Source organism: Pongo abelii, chromosome 3 (assembly GCF_028885655.2).
Source record: "Pongo abelii isolate AG06213 chromosome 3, NHGRI_mPonAbe1-v2.0_pri, whole genome shotgun sequence".
NCBI lineage: Eukaryota > Metazoa > Chordata > Mammalia > Primates > Hominidae > Pongo > Pongo abelii.
This window is the reverse complement of record NC_071988.2, coordinates 171,415,471-171,434,492: the sequence shown is the minus strand read 5'-3', so window position 1 is coordinate 171,434,492 and position 19,022 is coordinate 171,415,471. Positions and strand designations below refer to the sequence as shown.

The following is a 19,022-nucleotide window of genomic DNA, read 5'->3' as shown; positions in this document are numbered from 1 at the left end:
AAGGCCATTACATAATGGTAAAGGGATCAATTCAACAAGAAGAGCTAACTATCCTAAATATATATGCACCCAATACAAGAGCACCCAGATTCATAAAGCAAGTCCTTAGAGACCTACAAGAGACTTAGACTTCCACACAATAATAATGGGAGACTTTAACACCCCACTGTCAACATTAGACAGATCAATGAGACAGAAAGTTAACAAGGATATCCAGAAATTGAACTCAGCTCTGCACCAAGTGGACCTAATAGACATCTACAGAACTCTCCACCCCAAATCAACAGAATATAAATTCTTCTCAGCATGACATCGCACTTATTTCAAAATTGACCACATAGTCGGAAGTAAAGCACTCCTCAGCAAATGTAAAAGAACAGAAATTACAACAAACTTTCTCTCAGACCACAGTGCAATCAAATTAGAACTCAGGATTAAGAAACTCACTCAAAACCGCTCAACTTCATGGCAACTGAACAACCTGCTCCTGAATGACTACTGGGTACATAATGAAAGGAAGGCAGAAATAAAGATGTTCTTTGAAACTAATGAGAACAAAGACACAACATACCAGAATCTGTGGGACACATTTAAAGCAGTGTGTAGAGGGAAATTTAAAGCACTAAATGCCCACAAGGGAAAGCAGGAAAGATCTAAAATTGACACCCTAACATCACAATTAAAAGAACTAGAGAAGCAAGACCAAACACATTCAAAAGCTAGCAGAAGGCAAGAAATAACTAAGATCAGAGCAGAACTGAAGGAGATAGAGACACAAAAGCTCTTCAAAAAATCAATGAATCCAGGAGCTGGTTTTTTGAAAAGATGAACAAAATTGATAGACCGCTAGCAAGACTAATAAAGAAGAAAAGAGAGAAGAATCAAACAGACGCAATAAAAAATGATAAAGGAGGTATCACCACTGATCCCACAGAAATACAGACTGCCATCAGAGAATACTATAAACACCTCTATGCAAATAAACTAGAAAATCTAGAAGAAATGGATAAATTCCTCGACACATACACCCTCCCAAGACTAAACCAGAAAGAAGTTGAATCCCTGAATAGACCAATAACAGGCTCTGAAATTGAGGCAATAATTAATAGCCTACCAACCAAAAACAGTCCAGGACCACATGGATTCACAGCCAAATTCTACCAGAGGTACAAGGAGGAGCTGGTACCATTCCTTCTAAAACTATTCCAATCAATAGAAAAAGAGGGAATCCTCCCTAACTCATTTTATGAGGCCAGCATCATCCTGATACCAAAGCCTGGCATAGACACAACAAAAAAAGAGAATTTTAGACCAATATCCCTGATGAACATTGATGCAAAAATCCTCAGTAAAATACTGACAAACCGAATCCAGCAGCACATCAAAAAGCTTATCCACCATGATCAAGTGGGCTTCATCCCTGGGATGCAAGGTTGGTTCAACATACGCAAGTCAATAAACGTAATCCATCATATAAACAGAACCAAAGACAAAAACCATATGATTATCTCAATAGATGCAGAAAAGGCCTTCGACAAAATTCAACAATGCTTCATGCTAAAAACTCTCAATAAACTAGGTATTGATGGGACGTATCTCAAAATAATAAGAGCTATCTATGACAAACCCACAGCCAATATCATACTGAATGGGCAAAAACTGGAAGCATTCCCTTTGAAAACTGGCACAAGACAGGGATGCCCTCTCTCACCACTCCTATTCAACATAGTGTTGGAAGTTCTGGCCAGGGGAATCAAGCAGGAGAAGGAAATAAAGGGTATTCAATTAGGAAAAAAGGAAGTCAAATTGTCCCTGTTTGCAGATGACATGATTGTATATTTAGAAAACCCCATCATCTCAGCCCAAAATCTCCTTAACCTGATAAGCAACTTCAGCAATGTCTCAGGATACAAAATGAATGTGCAAAAATCACAAGCATTCCTATACACCAATAACAGACAAATAGAGAGCCAAATCATGAGTGAACTCCCATTGACAATTGCTTCAAAGAGAATAAAATACCTAGGAATGCAACTTACAAGGGATGTGAAGGACCTCTTCAGGGAGAACTACAAACCACTGCTCAACGAAATAAAAGAGGACAGAAACAAATTCAAGAACATGCCATGCTTATGGGTAGGAAGAATCAGTATCATGAAAATGGCCACACTGCCCAAGGTAATTTATAGATTCAATGCCATCCCCATCAAGCTACCAATGACTTTCTTCAAAGAATTGGAAAAAACTACTTTAAAGTTCATATGGAACCAAAAAAGAGCCTGCATAGCCAAGACAATCCTAAGACAAAAGGACAAAGCTGGAGACATCATGCTACCTGACTTCAAACTATACTACAAGGCTACAGTAACCAAAACAGCATGGTGCTAGTACCAAAACAGAGATGTAGACCAATGGAACAGAACAGAGCCCTCAGAAATAATACCACACATCTACAACCATCTGATCTTTGACAAACCTGACAGAAACAAGCAATGGGGAAAGGATTCCCTGTTTAATAAATGGTGCTGGGAAAACTGGCTAGCCATATGTAGAAAGCTGAAACTGGATCCCTTCCTTACATGTTACACAAAAATTAATTCAAGATGGATTAAAGACTTAAATGTTAGACCTAAAACCATAAAAACCCTAGAAGAAAACCTAGGCATTACCATTCAGGACATAGGCATGGGCAAGGACTTCGTGTCTAAAACACCAAAAGCAATGGCAACAAAAGCCAAAATTGACAAATGGGATCTAATTAAACTAAAGAGCTTTTGCACAGCAGAAGAAACTACCATCAGACTGAACAGGCAACCTACAGAATGGGAGAAAATTTTTGCAATCTACCCATCTGACAAAGGGCTAATATCCAGAATCTACAAAGAACTTAAACAAATTTACAAGAAAAAAAAATCAAACAACCCCATCAAAACGTGCGTGAAGGATATAAACAGACACTTCTTAAAAGAAGACATTTATGCAGCCAACAGATACATGAAAAAATGCTCATCATCACTGGCCATCAGAGAAATGCATATCAAAACCACTGTGAGATACCATCTCACACCAGTTAGAATGGCGGTCATTAAAAAGTCAGGAAACAGCAGGTGCTGGAGAGGATGTGGAGAAACAGGATCACTTTTACACTGTTGGTGGGACTGTAAACTAATTCAACCATGTGGAAGACGGTGTGGCGATTCCTCAAAGATCTAGAACTGGAAATACCATTTGACCCAGCTATCCCATTACTGGGTATATACGCAAAGGATTATAAATCATGCTGCTATAAAGACACATGCACACGTATGTTTATTGCGGCACTATTCACAATAGCAAAGACTTGGAACCAAGCCAAATGTCCAACAATGATATACTGGATTAAGAAAATATGCCACATATACACCATGGAATACTATGCAGCCATAAAAATTGATGAGTTCATGTCCGTTGTAGGGACATGGATGAAGCTGGAAACCATCATTCTCAGGAAACTATCGCAAGGACAGAAAACCAAACACCACATGTTCTCACTCATAGGTGGGAACTGAACAATGAGAACACTTGGACACAGAGTGGGGAACATCACACACTGGGACCTGTAATGGGGTGGGAGGAGGGGGGAGGGATAGCATTAGGAGATATACCTAATGTAAATGACGAGTTAATGGGTACAGCACACCATCATGGCACATGTATACATATGTAACAAACCTGCACATTGTGCACATGTACCCTAGAACTTAAAGTATAAAAAAAATACCCTTTAACCACATTTGGGATTACTCCCAAGTGTTGGGGTATAGTTGGCCAATTATAAATTACATATTTTATAATTTTATGCTAATAGGAGTTAAATGAAATTTATCTATAAGATGCAGAAATTGAAGGCTAAATATTTATGGTTTATTAATGAAAGAATTTAATCATTAGACCATGAAGGAATTGTCAAAAGAAAAAAAAATCCCAATGAGATTTGAAAAGAGGAAGGGAATTGATGGATTATACAGGTGCTTTTTTAGAAAGAAGCCTCAGGTGTAAAAATATTGTGTAAATTATCAGAAGCTTGGTACCAGTTAAACTGTGGGATTTGAGAAAACATATGGGGAAAGGAGTATGAAAAGTAGTTTTCAATACATCTATTTAGGTTGTTACAAAAATTTGAAAATTTTACCAGGGGAGTTTAATAAATGACTTACATATTCAGCCAAGTGTTTAGAATGTGTTGGCCAAATGCATTGGCCTGGGAAGACCAGGTTTTTAAAGAAGGATGATAAAGCATTCTGCTATAAAGACACATGCACACATATGTGTATTGCAGCACTGTTCCCAATAGTAAAGACTTGGAACCAATCCAAATGCCCATCAATGATAGACTGAATAAAGAAGATGTGGCACATATACACCATGGAATACTATGCAGCCATAAAAAAGGATGAGTTCATATGCTTTCCAGGGACATGAAGTTGCAAACCATCATTCTCAACAAACTAACACAGGAACAGAAAACCAAACACCTCATGTTCTCACTCATAAGTGGGAGTTGAACAATGAGAACATGTGGAGACAAGGAGGGGAACATCACACACTGGGGCCTGTTGGCGGGTGGGGGGCTAGGGAGGGAGAGCATTAGGAGAAAAACCTAATGCACATGACGGGTTGATGGGTGCAGCAAACCACCATGGCATGTGTGTACCTATGTAACAAATCTGCACGTTCTGTACATTATCCCAGAACTTAAAGTATAATAATAAAAAAAGAAGTTGAAAGAAGCAGGTAGTGGCTGTGTAAAGAGGAGAGAAAGAATTTAAGAGAAAACAGAGGTGAAACATCAGGCATAATGGACTTGAGATGTGAATATATAAGTACGTAGAAGACTAAGACTTAGAAAAACACCAGACCCCTTGTAACAAAGGCGATATTTACTTTGCAAAAAGGAAAGCAAAAAAAAAAAAGAAAAATCAATTGCTAATTATGTTAGGTAGAAAACATCAGTGGAGGTTGCAAAGGCAGTGAAGTTGGAAGAGAGAAAATAGAGTCACAGAGGATATCTAAAGAAAGGAAATCCTCAGGAATGTTTGTCTGAGATTGTTTTACTTAGCAGCCTTCACATTTGCCACCCCTCATTATGGAGAATGTGCCAATTCAGTTAGTCTGGCCAAGAAGGAAAGACTTGAAAAAAAAATTAAGTTAGCAAGTGTAAACAGTAGTAGCACAGGAGGACACTGTGTCCCAATCCAAGTGTATTGTTTTGTGTAAAAGTATGAAATATCAAGATTAACAATTATTTTCTGGCCATTAGTATTTTTATAGCCATGAAAATGTGTCACAGAACATCTTGAGGGCGACATTTAAAATGTAGTTCCTGCTTCCTGCTTTATTATCATTTACATGTTGTACATATATTTTAAAAAGTACAGTATTATTCTTGAGGATTATTGTTTACTTTGAAAAAGGAAACATGATCAGGGAATTCTAAATGTAACAAATATTGAGAGATGATGCACAGCAATTTTCCAGGTTATTGTATTCCCGAAGAAAGGTCAATGTTAGTTCTTAAGAAATGAATCATGAAATGAAATTAACACTTACAAGTAAGATTGCATCTGAGATGGCAGCATAAGTCAGAATGAAGCTTAACTCAGTAAAAGAGATTTGTGATTTTTTAAAAATGTTTTAGAAATCAGTGCATGTCTTAATGCTGAGTATTTTTGCAAGATAAACACACTTTCTTCCACATTTTATCTTTACATTGGCTCTTTATATCTCCTGAGAGTTTATAGAAGAGACATTTTTGGCTTTAGTTGTCAATGACACCTTTGAAACTTAAAATTCAAAACTAAAATAAGCACTTTCCTTGTGGTATCATGAACACACCATATATCACTGACCAATAAATTTTTGTTACTGACTTCTTAGAGTGTCTGAGGGAGACAACAACACTAACAACTCAAAATCCCCTAACCATTTTACTCATTTATCAAGTTTACTTCAAATTCCTCTTCCCTATTTTCTAAAAGCTATTTTATACAAAAATTGTCCTGGAAGATTATAAAGTAGATATGCAAGCCACCAGTGCCTCTAGCTATCAATTTTACATTTGGACCACACTGAATGACCAGACAGGCAATGGCCCAGTTTTTCTGGGGTCTTGTAGAATTATCTTCCTCAGTTATTCTTCTTATCTTTGATTAACATTGAAGGATTATATAAGAAAAATCCATAAATTGTTGGAATTGATGCTGTTGAAGCTGGTACATTATACCAGGTTTATTTGAAAAACCTATGGAAGCAATTTTTCACTGAAAATAAGCTTGCTTTGTTACAGACATTGTGAATGTTAGAACTACTGTTTTATTTGTTACTGTGTGTATTAGTGTGTTAGGGTTACCATAAGAAAATACCACAGACTGGGTGACTTAAACAACATAAATTTATTTTCTTACAGTTCTGGGGGCTGGAAGTCCAAAATTAAGGTGTCTGTGGGGTTGGTTTCTCCTGATGTTTCTCTCCTTGGCTTGAAGATGGCCATCTTCTTATTGTGTCCTCACGTGGCCTTTTCTTGGGTATTTTTCCTCCTCTTATTTGAATTAGGCCCTGCCCTTTTGACCTCATTCAGCAATAGTTACTTCATTAAAAACCTTATCTTCAAATACAGTCACATTGAGGGATTAGGGCTTTGACATATGGATTTAGGGGAAGCACAATTCAGTTCATAACACCTCAATAGTTAGGTTTTTGAGAGCCAAATTTCAAATATCACAAATTATCAGGGCATATTTGGCATTATTTTTCTACCCATAGTTTCCCTTTCACTGGATTTTATTTCCCTTTTGCATATGTACTGTATTTATTAAAAGGCATCTTAAATCTCTTTTGTAAGACAGAGGACAAATAAATAAATAAATAAAATTGTGATCTATAATATAGTTGTAAGGATATTTGCTCATTAAAATAACTAGTAGGAACTATGTTCCTAGGTGCTAAAAGGATCTGAAGGAGGTTCAACAGTCATACCCTTCTGAGTACACTAAAAAATGTATACAAATGTGCAGATTTATAATATATATTATAATGAGTCTCCGTTTGATAATATAACAGAACATCAATGGAATTAAAATTTTATAGGTGATGACATTGTTTTTCTAGTTATGTCAACTCTTCTTTTCCTTGTTACAGAAAACGTTTAAAACCTTTATTAAAAAGGAGCGACAACCTATCAAGCCAGAACCAAAATCACAACCCAGGTATATCTTTTATATAATAGAAAAGTGTAAATTAATGCACTCATTTTTGTTGTTATCAATGTAATTGCTGACTTTAATAACTAGGTTTAAAGAAGTATAGGTTGTTGAAAGCTCAGGTTTTTAATACATATTTTTCAATGTGGTCTTTTAATTTGACGGAGGAAAGGAGAAAAATACATTTTTTTTGAGTGTTTTAGTAATCAGTTAGTAGACCCAGCTGAAGTTTTACTTTTCAGTATCTAGGAGAAAGCAGTGGAAACATTTAATTTGCCATAAATGACAGTAAATGCCGTAAATGACAGTAAATGACAATGTCGTAAATGACACTGCATATGTTTTAGCTATTTTTTTTAATTAGAAACTATGTACCACAATTCACTAGGGTTAAGCATGCATTTCAATGACTCTATTAAAAACTCTTAGATTGCTTTGCTACTTTGTATACTTTGTTGATAAACTGTTTTGAAAACATTGATTTTGTGAGACAGATTAGAGCGTGAGATTGAAAGAAGCAATTGTAGAAAGTTAACAATGAAGTTTCTGAAAAAGGCAGGTTTTATACTTGTGTTTTCTTATTCACTGGGAATATATTCATTTATTAATTATAAATGATTATAACCCCCCAAAAATAAAAAGAATATTTGAAGGCACTGGAGAGTAATGGCATGTGGACAGAAACTGGAGGGAAACTATTTGACTCTTGAAAGAAAGGAACTGCAATGGGTAAGATCCCCATTTATCTAGCTTTTCCAACGTCATGCAGTGTAAGATAGTGAGACCTTAGGCAGAAAACCTCAGTGTTAATGGTGTGAAATGTCAGAAGACAGAGTTTAGAGCTGCCAAAATGACTAAAAGTTGATTAGGAAGTTTCATAAAAGGAGAAAACCACAGAGAGAGGAGTCCCAATTCTGTGTACAAACTCTTCTAAAATTATGGGCTGACTCCTGAATTGTGCATGTGTAGAAAATACTTCAAGAAAGTGCATCCTAAAGTAACAGCTTGCATAGTTTTCAATTGCTTCATCTGTTTACATAGAAAGAAAAAAAATCTTTTTTTCTTTCTATGGATGTTGGAATTAGCAGATAATGGCTTTAAAGCAGTTACTATAAATGTTCAAAACTTAAAAACGGTGTTCATAATAACAGGAGATCACTAGTGCAGAAATAGAAGTTATACAAAAGAATCAAGTGAAAATTCTACATATAGCAGATTTTAACAAACCATTAATTAATTTGCCAAAAATGACAGTTATAGAAGACTATATCCAATAATGTAGAACATACATTATTTTTAAGGGCACATATAACAGGCTTTATAAAGATAAGAATAGAAAGCAATGAAATAGAAATTAGGGAAGCAATAAAGCAAATTAACAAAGCATATTAATCTTTGGAAAGATTAATAAAATTTATGTGCTCTTTTTAAGACCAGTTTTTAAAAAAGAAGAGATAAAACACAAATTACCAATACCAGGAATGAAAGAGAGGGCATCATTATATATCCTGTAGACATTAGAATGATAATAAAATAATATGTAAATAACTTCATGTCATTTGCATTTTATAGGAAGTAGTCTAATTTTTTGAAAACAGATAGCATACCAAAACTGACACAAGAAGAAATAGAAAATCTCAATGACCTGTGTCTACTAAAGAAATTGAATTTGTTTTCAAAAACCTTCCCACGGAGAGACTTCCTCTAAAGCAAATAAATTATAACAGTCACATATACATTATTTTGAAAATATTTGATGGTGTTCAAAGCAGTTTGTGTTCTTGCATAAGTCCTTTTCCTAGAAATATTCTTTACCTGGTTAATTTGATTGGGAAGCCTTTTTTCCTTACAAATGTTACTAAAATTACTCCAGCCATTTCAATGATAAAACATTGGACAGCCTCCAAGATGAGCATTTATTATAGTTATTTCCCTGGGGCCAGCCAGCCAGTCAGATAATCTGGACTCTAAACATTTTTCTGTATAGTCTACCCTCTGTAAGTTTTTCGGGGATGTCTTAAATATTTTAAAGAATGATGGCTGAAGGAATTTTAGACATCACTTGGTTCAATCCTTCTGTTTTCCAATTAGGAAAACTGGGATAAAAAAGATTTAGTGACTTCTTCAAGGTCCTGAAAGTAAAAAACAGAACTGTGACTAGAATCTAAATCTCACCTCACAGCATAGTGATATTCTTAGTCAGTTATGCTTCTTTTATACCATTTGTATCTTAAATTTTAATAGACTTTCTGATGATTACTTAAGAGAGGTAAATTGAAACTATACTTAATAAATTATTAAACTTGAGTGGCTTTAGCGATTTAAAAAATATTACCAGCATAGAATCAAAGAGAGAGAGAAATATAAAAGAGTGAAATTGAATGTGAAAATAAAGCAAAGTAGTGAACAATATAAAACTGTATATATGTATATATGTGAGATTTTATATATGTCTATATAAAATACACAAATGTACTTAATTGAAAATATTTAAGTAAATCAATATTAAGATTCTCTTCTTTATTTGAAATCCTGCACCATTTCTATCATAAAAATTCCATGAAACTTTAGAGTCCACATGTTGGATTTATAGCTTTGCCTAAAGAACTTTTCTTGTTACAGAGGAATTTCCCATATATTTTTCGGCTAGAGGTTTCCTTAGAGCCTGCATGAGGCACAGAATATTATAACCTTCCATCAGTCATCAGTCAACTTCAATAAAGTACTGGCCGATTTCTAAAGTAATTTTGTGTTTCAAGGGTAAAAATATGTCACACATATATTACTATTGCCAGGCTACAGTAAATATAAGAGAGTCTGTTTTCCCCCATCTCTTCTTAGTTATAGAAAAAAAGATGATGGAATTAATTTACACATACCCACAAGCTTTGCGGGAACCCTTTACAGTTGGCAAATAGGACTGGTTTATGTACCCACTCAGCAGTATTTTTTTAAAAGAGGCAGTCACTTGGCTGTTAAAGGTAGGAGTGGGGAAGTTAAGCAAACTAAAAATGCTGCAGCAGCACTTGGTCTGGAATTACTGCTAATGTGAACACTCACTCCTATTCTTGGTTGCCTTATATGGATAAATAGTGGTGGATAAGTCAGAGTCCTGGTTATTTCGCTTCTAATCTTCAATGATCACAAACCTAAAAAGCAAATTTCACATTCATTTGTCATTGTTGTTGTTGATTTTCCTGTTTTCTTCAACTGTAAACATTTCAATATTCAGAAAGGGAAGAAAAGATGGCTGTATAGTGCTTGGGTACGTTTGTTTGTACAAATATATGTACAAGTATATATAAGATTTTCCCTTAGAAGCATTATTAAACAGAGCTATAATGTTAAAATCTCACATATTTAGAATGAATTTACTGGGTTGAAAAGACTGCATAGTGAATATAGATACTTGATTTAATTTGGGGGTTCTTAAATATATTTGTGTATTTTTATGAGAAAAAGTTTATCTTTTTGCTATCATTTTATAATTCTGCTATATAAGTATTAATTTCATATACACCTATGCTCAACATTTATACTAAATTATTTTCATAGATGAAAACTTATAAAACAAAATTGCTTAATATCTGAATTTTTCTATTTCCTCAATATTTTAATTTAAATGACACATTTTCAAATTGTTAGAACTCCATAAGTTTCTGAAAGTTGTTAGAAATTCATAAGATTAAAATATGGTTGAGAAATTCTAAAACCATTTTTAAAGGAAAAGAAGTTTATGTTAAACATTTCAAAGAAAGCCAACAAATCTCAGGTCAATCAGAATTGCCAAAGGAACATTTTTGTGTTTTTTAAATAAAATATCTATTTTTTTAAAAAAATTAAATACCTCTAAACCAGATAGAAGTGATTCAAATAATTGTTGTTCTTAATTTTTAGTTTAAATAAATGTAATGTGTATATGAATGATAGTGTACACATTTATTTTTTATTTTTATAAAGTTAAAGATTATTTTGTGATGAAGTGGGATCTCATCTTTTCCTAGCATCATATTTTTCAACTACTTCTTTATTAATATATTTTCTCTTTTTAAATATAGTATCCTTAATATAAAGTATGAAAAATAGTTTATATTATTAGCTAAAGGGAAATAATGAATTGAGAGTTCATTCTCAATATCTAAGCAAAAACTGTGAACCAGAAGCTGTATAGATTATAATTCATTGTACTATTGTGATGACATTGCTCTTTTATTTTCCATAAGAAAAAATACTTTATATATAATGTTCCTTGAGTTCCACTTGAATTTGTTTAGTACCTCTAACCATATTGCAAAAGTCTACATTTTCCTTAAGATAACCTATCGCATTCCATGAATAAAACGCTCTTTTGATTTTTTTTTGCAGTGAGCTGTTAATCCTTTGTAGATTAATATGACCTCAGTGATAAATTTTCCTTTTGTTGAACTTTGAAAACTCATAATTGTTTTTAAAAATGCTTGACTGATTTCCAGGTATAGAATATAACAATTGATGGGTCTTTAATTCATAGAGGAAAAACATTCTATTGTTGACTCATAATATTAAATTTGTGATTGTGATAAGTTCAGAGGCTGGTCATCAGCCTTTCATATTTTTAGTATTTAATTTGCTTTAATTATTGATATAAGTGTTAACATTTAAATTTACCATCTATGAGGTAAGTGTACTGTTTTGGAACTTTTGAGTTTTCCTTATTTTCAAAAAATCTTTAGAATTTCAAATATTATTATAGTTCATGTAAATATGTAGATGAAGAATAATTGTATTCTTCCTTCTTCCTATTTTGTAGCATACTGAAACTAAAATAATAATAAGATATGACACTAATATCTTTCTGAAAGGCAAATTGAATTACCAATTCTAAATATTTCCTTTTTTGATATAGTGGCATATGGTACATCAACTTACATATCTAAGTATAAATTTCACATTTCAGAGTCCAGATATTTATGTAGGTTCTTGAATGTTTCCCTTTTATCTTGAAAATTACTGTATTCTCTTTGTCACCATTTTTTTTTTTCCTGAAAGAAATCAAGTCCTCTTATTTTATCTCAAAACAATCTTACAATTTCCTACCTAAAAACCTTTCTTTGGTCTCTTCTGAAATTTTGTTACCTATGAATGGAAAGTTACCCTGCTTATCATTAGACATCTTTTGTCAATAGGTTCTTCTGGGTCAGTGCCTATCCTAAGCATTATTTGAAAATAAATGTATGGTGAATAACATTTCTCAGGTGACCTCTACTTGTGTGTTCTGTCTTTGCAGAATTATAGACTTTGAGAGTTTGAGGAAACTTAAAGATTTTCTACTAAAACTCTCTTTCCAAAGGACAAATCTCCTGTATAACACTGTATACACATAGACTCTATTTGCAAAATCCAGGGATTCATAATACCTCAATTCAAGTGTCATCCTATTTAATTCAAAGGACTTCTCTGATTTTCAGACAGTTGTCTGATTTAAGCTTAATACCTATCTCTCTTGAACTGGTATCCCTTGGTCTTCTAGAAGTCACCCCTCCTTACCAACTTTTTCTTTTCTGATTAAGCCCCTCAGCCTATTTCAACTATATATATATATGTCTACAACATCTTCATTGGATTGACTGACCCATCTAAATAGAAATTACAAGGGTGCAGGATCTGGTGGCTGTTTGTTCTTTGTATCGGTTTAGCATCTCAGGCTCAGATGACTCAAGGACTCAAGTAATGTCTTCAGGATGCATTGTCTTTTCTTTCATTTTTAATCTCTGCTTGGCTTTAATACCTCCTTCTATAGAATTTTTCTCCATGTGGCAAGGAAAATGAGTAGCTCCCAGGTATCTAATTCACTTCTCGATCTTACCAAAATGGCGGTGTTGTATTAGCACAAAAAATAAAAAACAAAAACAAAAGCAACAAACAATCCCCCACCAAACCTCCCCGCTCCAAAACAGAAAGCACCTCGCCCCTCCCCTTCTCCTCACATACACACACACACAGAAATATTCTGGCTGACTTCCCACCTTGGAAGACATGACCAGCCCTAGACAAATCATGGGAGAGTCCCATGACTGGAATGGGGAAGTGCAATTCTCCAAAGAATAGGAGGTGCCAGACAGAGGAAAGAAACAGATGCTCACTGTACTAAAAAATGTCCCCATTAAAATATGCTTCGGAAAGAACACAGTATTTCAAATGAAATTTTAGTAGCACAATGTAAAGTGGAACCCAACCCTAGACCCTGTAGATCAACTCATGAAACCCACCATGTCAGCTTTAGGGGTCAACTTCCCAAGGGCAATAACTCATACTGATTTGAGTTCCGAAAAAAAGACAAACCCCAAGAACTTTTCAGATATTCTAATGTGTTACCAATATATTCTTCCTTTCTCCTTCCTTCCTGTTCTTTCTCTACGTCTTTCTTTCTCTCTTCACCTATTATACAAGAAAAGTAGTCACTTTCAGGGATTCTGGGTATAGAAGGGAGATAGACCTGGAGATCATTATAAAATAGTGTAATAACTACAATGAGGGAGGTAAGACACCTAACATCTTCAAGGTCATAGTGAAATTATTGTGCAGTCACACACACACACACAAATATATATATATATGTGTATATATGTATGTATATATATGTGTATATATATATATATGAATTGAAGTACTTTACAAGTAATTTTATTACATTTTGACTTAGCTTCTTGTCACATTTTCCTCACATAATTACTACATGTCATCTTTTCAGTAACCTCTCCACCTGCCATGATATACTATTTAAAATTGCGTATTCGATCTCTGCCAGAACTCCCCAACCACCAAATCCTACTTAATTTTTTACCATAGCACACATCATCTTCTAACATACTCTATTATTAACTTGGTTACTGTGATTACTTTTGATCTATTCTACTGGAATATAAGCTCAATAAGGACAGGGGAATTTTTTTTGTATTTTATTCAACAGGTTATCTTCAACATTAGAATAGCACCTTACACAAGTAATAAAATACATATGTAAATAAATAAATATTTGTTCAATTATTGAATCACCCTTTTAATATATTTTCTCTGCTTTATAATGAATTTTCTTTCTCTTCCATCTGTGTATAGTTCTCATCTCAAGTTAGAAATTAGAGACTGCTTCCTGGGCATCTTCACTAGAATATCCCGTAATAACTTTTCAAAATGGAAATAATTATGTGTTAGTTTTCCCGTCCTTTTCTACTGTGTTCTTTATTCCAGTTAGTAATGATGCAGTCTTCCTCCCATCACCCAAGACCACCCAATCAGCCTATAGTTCCCTACCTTGTTTACAAAGATTTTATGAGAACCTTGAAAATTGCCTACCTGAAATTCAGACACATTAAAAGTTATTTCCTGGTCTAGCAATATAGTAAGAAAGAGCAAAATAGCTATACAATTAAATTAAAATAAAGAAAATGAGTTTAGCATGGCATGACTTATTCTTTTTGTATACATTCTGGCTCTTGGCACCACTGCTTCGTTTGTTAAGTCCTCACCCAACATCCAATTGATAACTGATAGACTCTGAGATTTAATTTACTGGCCTAGAGTTTACAATTTTTTATTCTTTTCTTTTTTAAAGTGAGGACATTTGCCATTCTCCAGAATTCTCACATCACTTTTATTCTCCAGCTTCTCAAAGATAGCAGATCAGCAGATGTCTATGGAAAATTATTCACCTGAGCCCAGAAAATTTAACTAATTAAAAGAAGTCTCAATTTTCTTTATGAGATCTTTTGTGGCTTGCATTTCAGTTCTCTCCTATCAGTATTTGTTCTATCATTTTTAGGCTGATGGTTATTCTTTTTGAGCATAGTAGAATCGAAATGGCCTGAAATACTGCATTTCAAATAAACTCTCAGGTGATACTGATCTGCTGGTGCTCAGACCACACTTTGAGCACCAAGTTAGAGAATATACTTAACTATGTCCAGTACTTACTTTCCTGGCTCTGTCAATTCCTAGGATGACTTAGTTCTTTCTGCTTTGATTAGCTAGTTAATAGAGCTATAGTTAATTACCTTGATGATATCTCAGTGTCATGATCTTGGGATAGGATGAAGTCTTCAAAAGCAGCTACTAGAGACTGCATCTCCTGAAAATGCTACCATCTCCAAACTCCCTTGTATACCTCCAAGTCAAGTGTTATTTAGCTGCACCTTAACTCTTCTAGGCCTGTTTTCTTTAGGATTGCTTCTCAGTGGTATGAAGCAAAAATAAAGATAATCAAATTTAAGGCAAGCAATTGCCTCTTATGCAAAGGTCCTGCCCAAGAGAGCTGTAGGCTGAAGCAGGAGCACGGTCAGGCGGTGAACTGCTGGTAGTTCATGGCTCTGAATGTGTCCAGAGTCTAACACTGGCATTAGTCACAAGGCATCAGAATGTCAGCATCACTCATTTCCCAGTCTAGCCTAATTGGATGGAAAAAAACACTGCTCTGATAGGCAGAACAAAGAGGACACAAAATAACCAGTTACTGTCGGCTGGGATCTCTGGTAAACCTGAGTTAGAGCATATTGGCTTCAGGTACAGGCTGAATCGGGGCCTTCTGCTTTCTCCCCTGGAATAGAAAAGGCCTCATCTCTAGAGAAGTCAAGAGTGTACTTCCTCACTCGTAAGCATGGGATACACATAATTCCACTAGTTTCTGCTGAAGGGTGTAGCAGAGAGTAAGGAAACTGACTATAGGAAATCAGCAGCTGCGAAAGAGGAAAACTAGGCCTAGTTCAAGAGGAAGTTGTAGGTGTGACTCATGCATGTAATAAGAAGAAAATTGTCCAAGGAGGAGCAAGCAGAATAGAGAGACAGAACACACATAAGTTCTCTTCTTTAAAACATAGTAATCCTCCCTAATAGTGCTATGAGAATGAATGAAATCTCAGGCAGGGACAATCAGATTTGCAATTGCTTTTTCATGGAGGAACACATTAAGAGGGTGAATAGAGAGGCAAAAGCAGGGGAAAGGGGGGCAAAGGATCCCATCTCTCTCTAATCCAGGTTACTTTCAGACTGTCCACAGTTCTACTTCTCTAACAGGCTTTGCCTATGATTGCCTGACCATCATTCTGTGTGTTCCCACTTGAGGGTCTCCCCAATCTTTTGGAAATGGTAGTCCCTGATATATACGTGGTTGGGAATAAAACATTGAGTATAATATTAGAAATTGTTTTTAGAATCACCTTAATTGTGGACATTTATTTATTTTCTGGAGCCCTATAATCTAAAGTCCCTATTCTAGGGATAAGGAATCTTATCTTTCACCCTTTTTTGAGCAGAGGTGAGAGAGATGGATGGGAGTAGGTAAAGTCAGCTCTTCTCCATGACTGACTAAAGTTTGGATTGGGAGCAGAAGTATCCCCAAGAGGAATAAATAACTGTGTTGGGATGAAGAGCAGAACAATTTACTATGTTCCCTTTTTCATAGATAAAAATTGACACCTCTGGTCACTGTGCCACTGAAAAATCAGCCCTCATCACGCCTTTGGCATAAACGCCCTAGTTATTTCAGTTGACTTCAATGGTAATATTTTTCAGTATCCTACCGGTAAAACATGTAGGTACAATAAAATGGAGTTTCCAACATGTTTAGGTTAAAGAGAGATCCCTAAAATGCATTATATATTAACTTGATTTAAAAAATCAGAATCTAGAAGTCTTAGCCAGAGCAATCAGGCAAGAGAATATAAAGATATAAAAGGTATCCAAATAGCAAGAGAGGTCAAACTATCTCTCTTCATAGATGAAATGATTCTATACCTAGAAAACCCCATAGCCTCTGCCTAAAGGTTCCGTGATCTGATAAACTTCAGCAAAGTTTCAGGATACAAAATCAATGAACAAGTCAGTAGTATTTCTATTCACCAATGTCCAAGCTGACAGCCTAATCAGGAACACAATTCCATTCACAATAGCCACCAAAGGAATGAAATACCTACAAATACACCTAACCAGGGAGGTGAAAGATCTCTATAATGAGAATTACAAAACACTGCTGAAAGAAATCAAGGATGACCCAAACAAATGGAAAAACATGCTCATTTATAGGAAGAATCAGTATTGTTAAAATGGCCATACTGCCTGAAGCAATTTACAGATTTAATGCTAGTCCTATCAACTACCAATATCATTTTTCACATAATTAGAAAAAACTCTTTTAAAATTCATATAGAACCAAGAAAAGTGCCCAAATAGCCAAAGCAATCCTAAGCAAAATGAACAGAGCTAGAGGCATCACACTACTTGACTTCAAACTATACTATAAGGCTACAGTAACCAAAACAGTACAATACTGGTACAAAAACAGACATATAGACCAAGGAACAGGTTAGAAAACTCAGAAATAAAGCCGCGCACCTACAACCATCTGATCTTTGACAAAGCCAACAATAACAAGCAATGGGGAAAGGATTCCCTATTCATTAAATGGTGCTGGGATAATTGGCTAGCTATACGTAGGAGATTAAAACTGGATCATTCCTTTCATTATATACAAAAATCAACTCAAGATAGATTAAAGACTTAAATGTAAAACCTAAAAGTATAAAAAATTCTAGAAGAAAACCTAGGAAATACCATTTTGGATATCAGCCCTGGTAAAGATTTCATGACTAAGACTCCAAAAACAATTGCTGCAAAAACAGAAATTGGCAAAATTAAACTAAAGAGCTTCTGCACGCAAAAGAAATTATCAGCAGAGTAAACAGACAACCCACAGAATGGGAGAAAATGTTTGCAAACTATGCATCTGACAAAGATCTAATATCCAGAATCTATAAGGAACTTAAATCAACAAGCAAAAAACCCCATTAAAAAGTGGGCAAAGGATATGAACAGACATTTTCCCCAAAATAAGACATATATGTGGCCAATGAGCATATAAAAAATGCTTAACATGACTAATCAGTGGAGAAATGCAAACCAAACTTACAATGAGATACCATCTCACACCAGTAAGAATGGGTACTATTAAAAAGTCAAAAAATAAGATACTGGTGAGGTTGTGGAGAAAAGGGAGCACTTATACATTGCTGGTGGGAATGTAAATTGGTTCAGGCACTGTGGGAAGCAGTTTGGAGATTTCTCAAAGAACTTAAACTATCATTCAACCTCGCAATCCCATTACTGGGTATATACCCAAAGGAATATAAATTGTTCTACCATGAAGACACATAAACATGTATGTTCATGGCAATGCTATTCACCATAGCAAAGACGTGGAATCAACCTTAATGTCCATCGGTGGTGGACTAGATAAAGAAAATGCAGTACATGTACACCATAGAATACTATGCAGTCATAGAAAAGGACAAAATCCTATTCTTTGCGGCAACATGGGTGTAGCTGGAGGCCATTATCCTAAGCGGATTAATCCGGGAACAAAAAACCAAATACCATTTGGGTGATACGTGCACTAAAATCTCAAACCTCACCACTATACAATTCATCCATGTAACCAAAAACCACTTGTACCCTTAAAGCTACTGAAATAATAATAAAAAAGCAAATCAAGCTAAATATTGAGTACACACGGACACAAGGAAGGGAACAATAGACACAAGGACCTACTTCAGGGTGGAGAGTGGGAGGAGGGTGAGGATCAAAAAACTACTTTTTGGGTACTGTGCTTATTACTTGGGTGACAAAATAATCTGCACTTCAAAACTCCGTAACACAAAATACCATATACCCATAAAAAATCCTGCACGTGTACACCTTGAACCTGAAAAGTTGGAAAGAAAAAAATCAGAATTGATTAAATTTGAATAAAAACAGTAT

At 34.8% G+C, this 19,022-nt stretch overlaps 1 protein-coding gene across 3 annotated transcripts in view; it reads left to right on the top strand.

Moving 5' to 3' along the window:
- IQCM (IQ motif containing M) overlaps positions 1-19,022 on the top strand; it is a 489,167-nt gene that overhangs the window by 240,950 nt on the left and 229,195 nt on the right. For all 3 annotated transcript variants that reach the window (XM_054554570.1, XM_054554569.1, XM_054554571.1), the window contains one exon: positions 7,177-7,244. In XM_054554570.1, the coding sequence (XP_054410545.1) occupies positions 7,177-7,244 (68 nt within the window). The remainder of the gene's footprint in view (positions 1-7,176; positions 7,245-19,022) is intronic.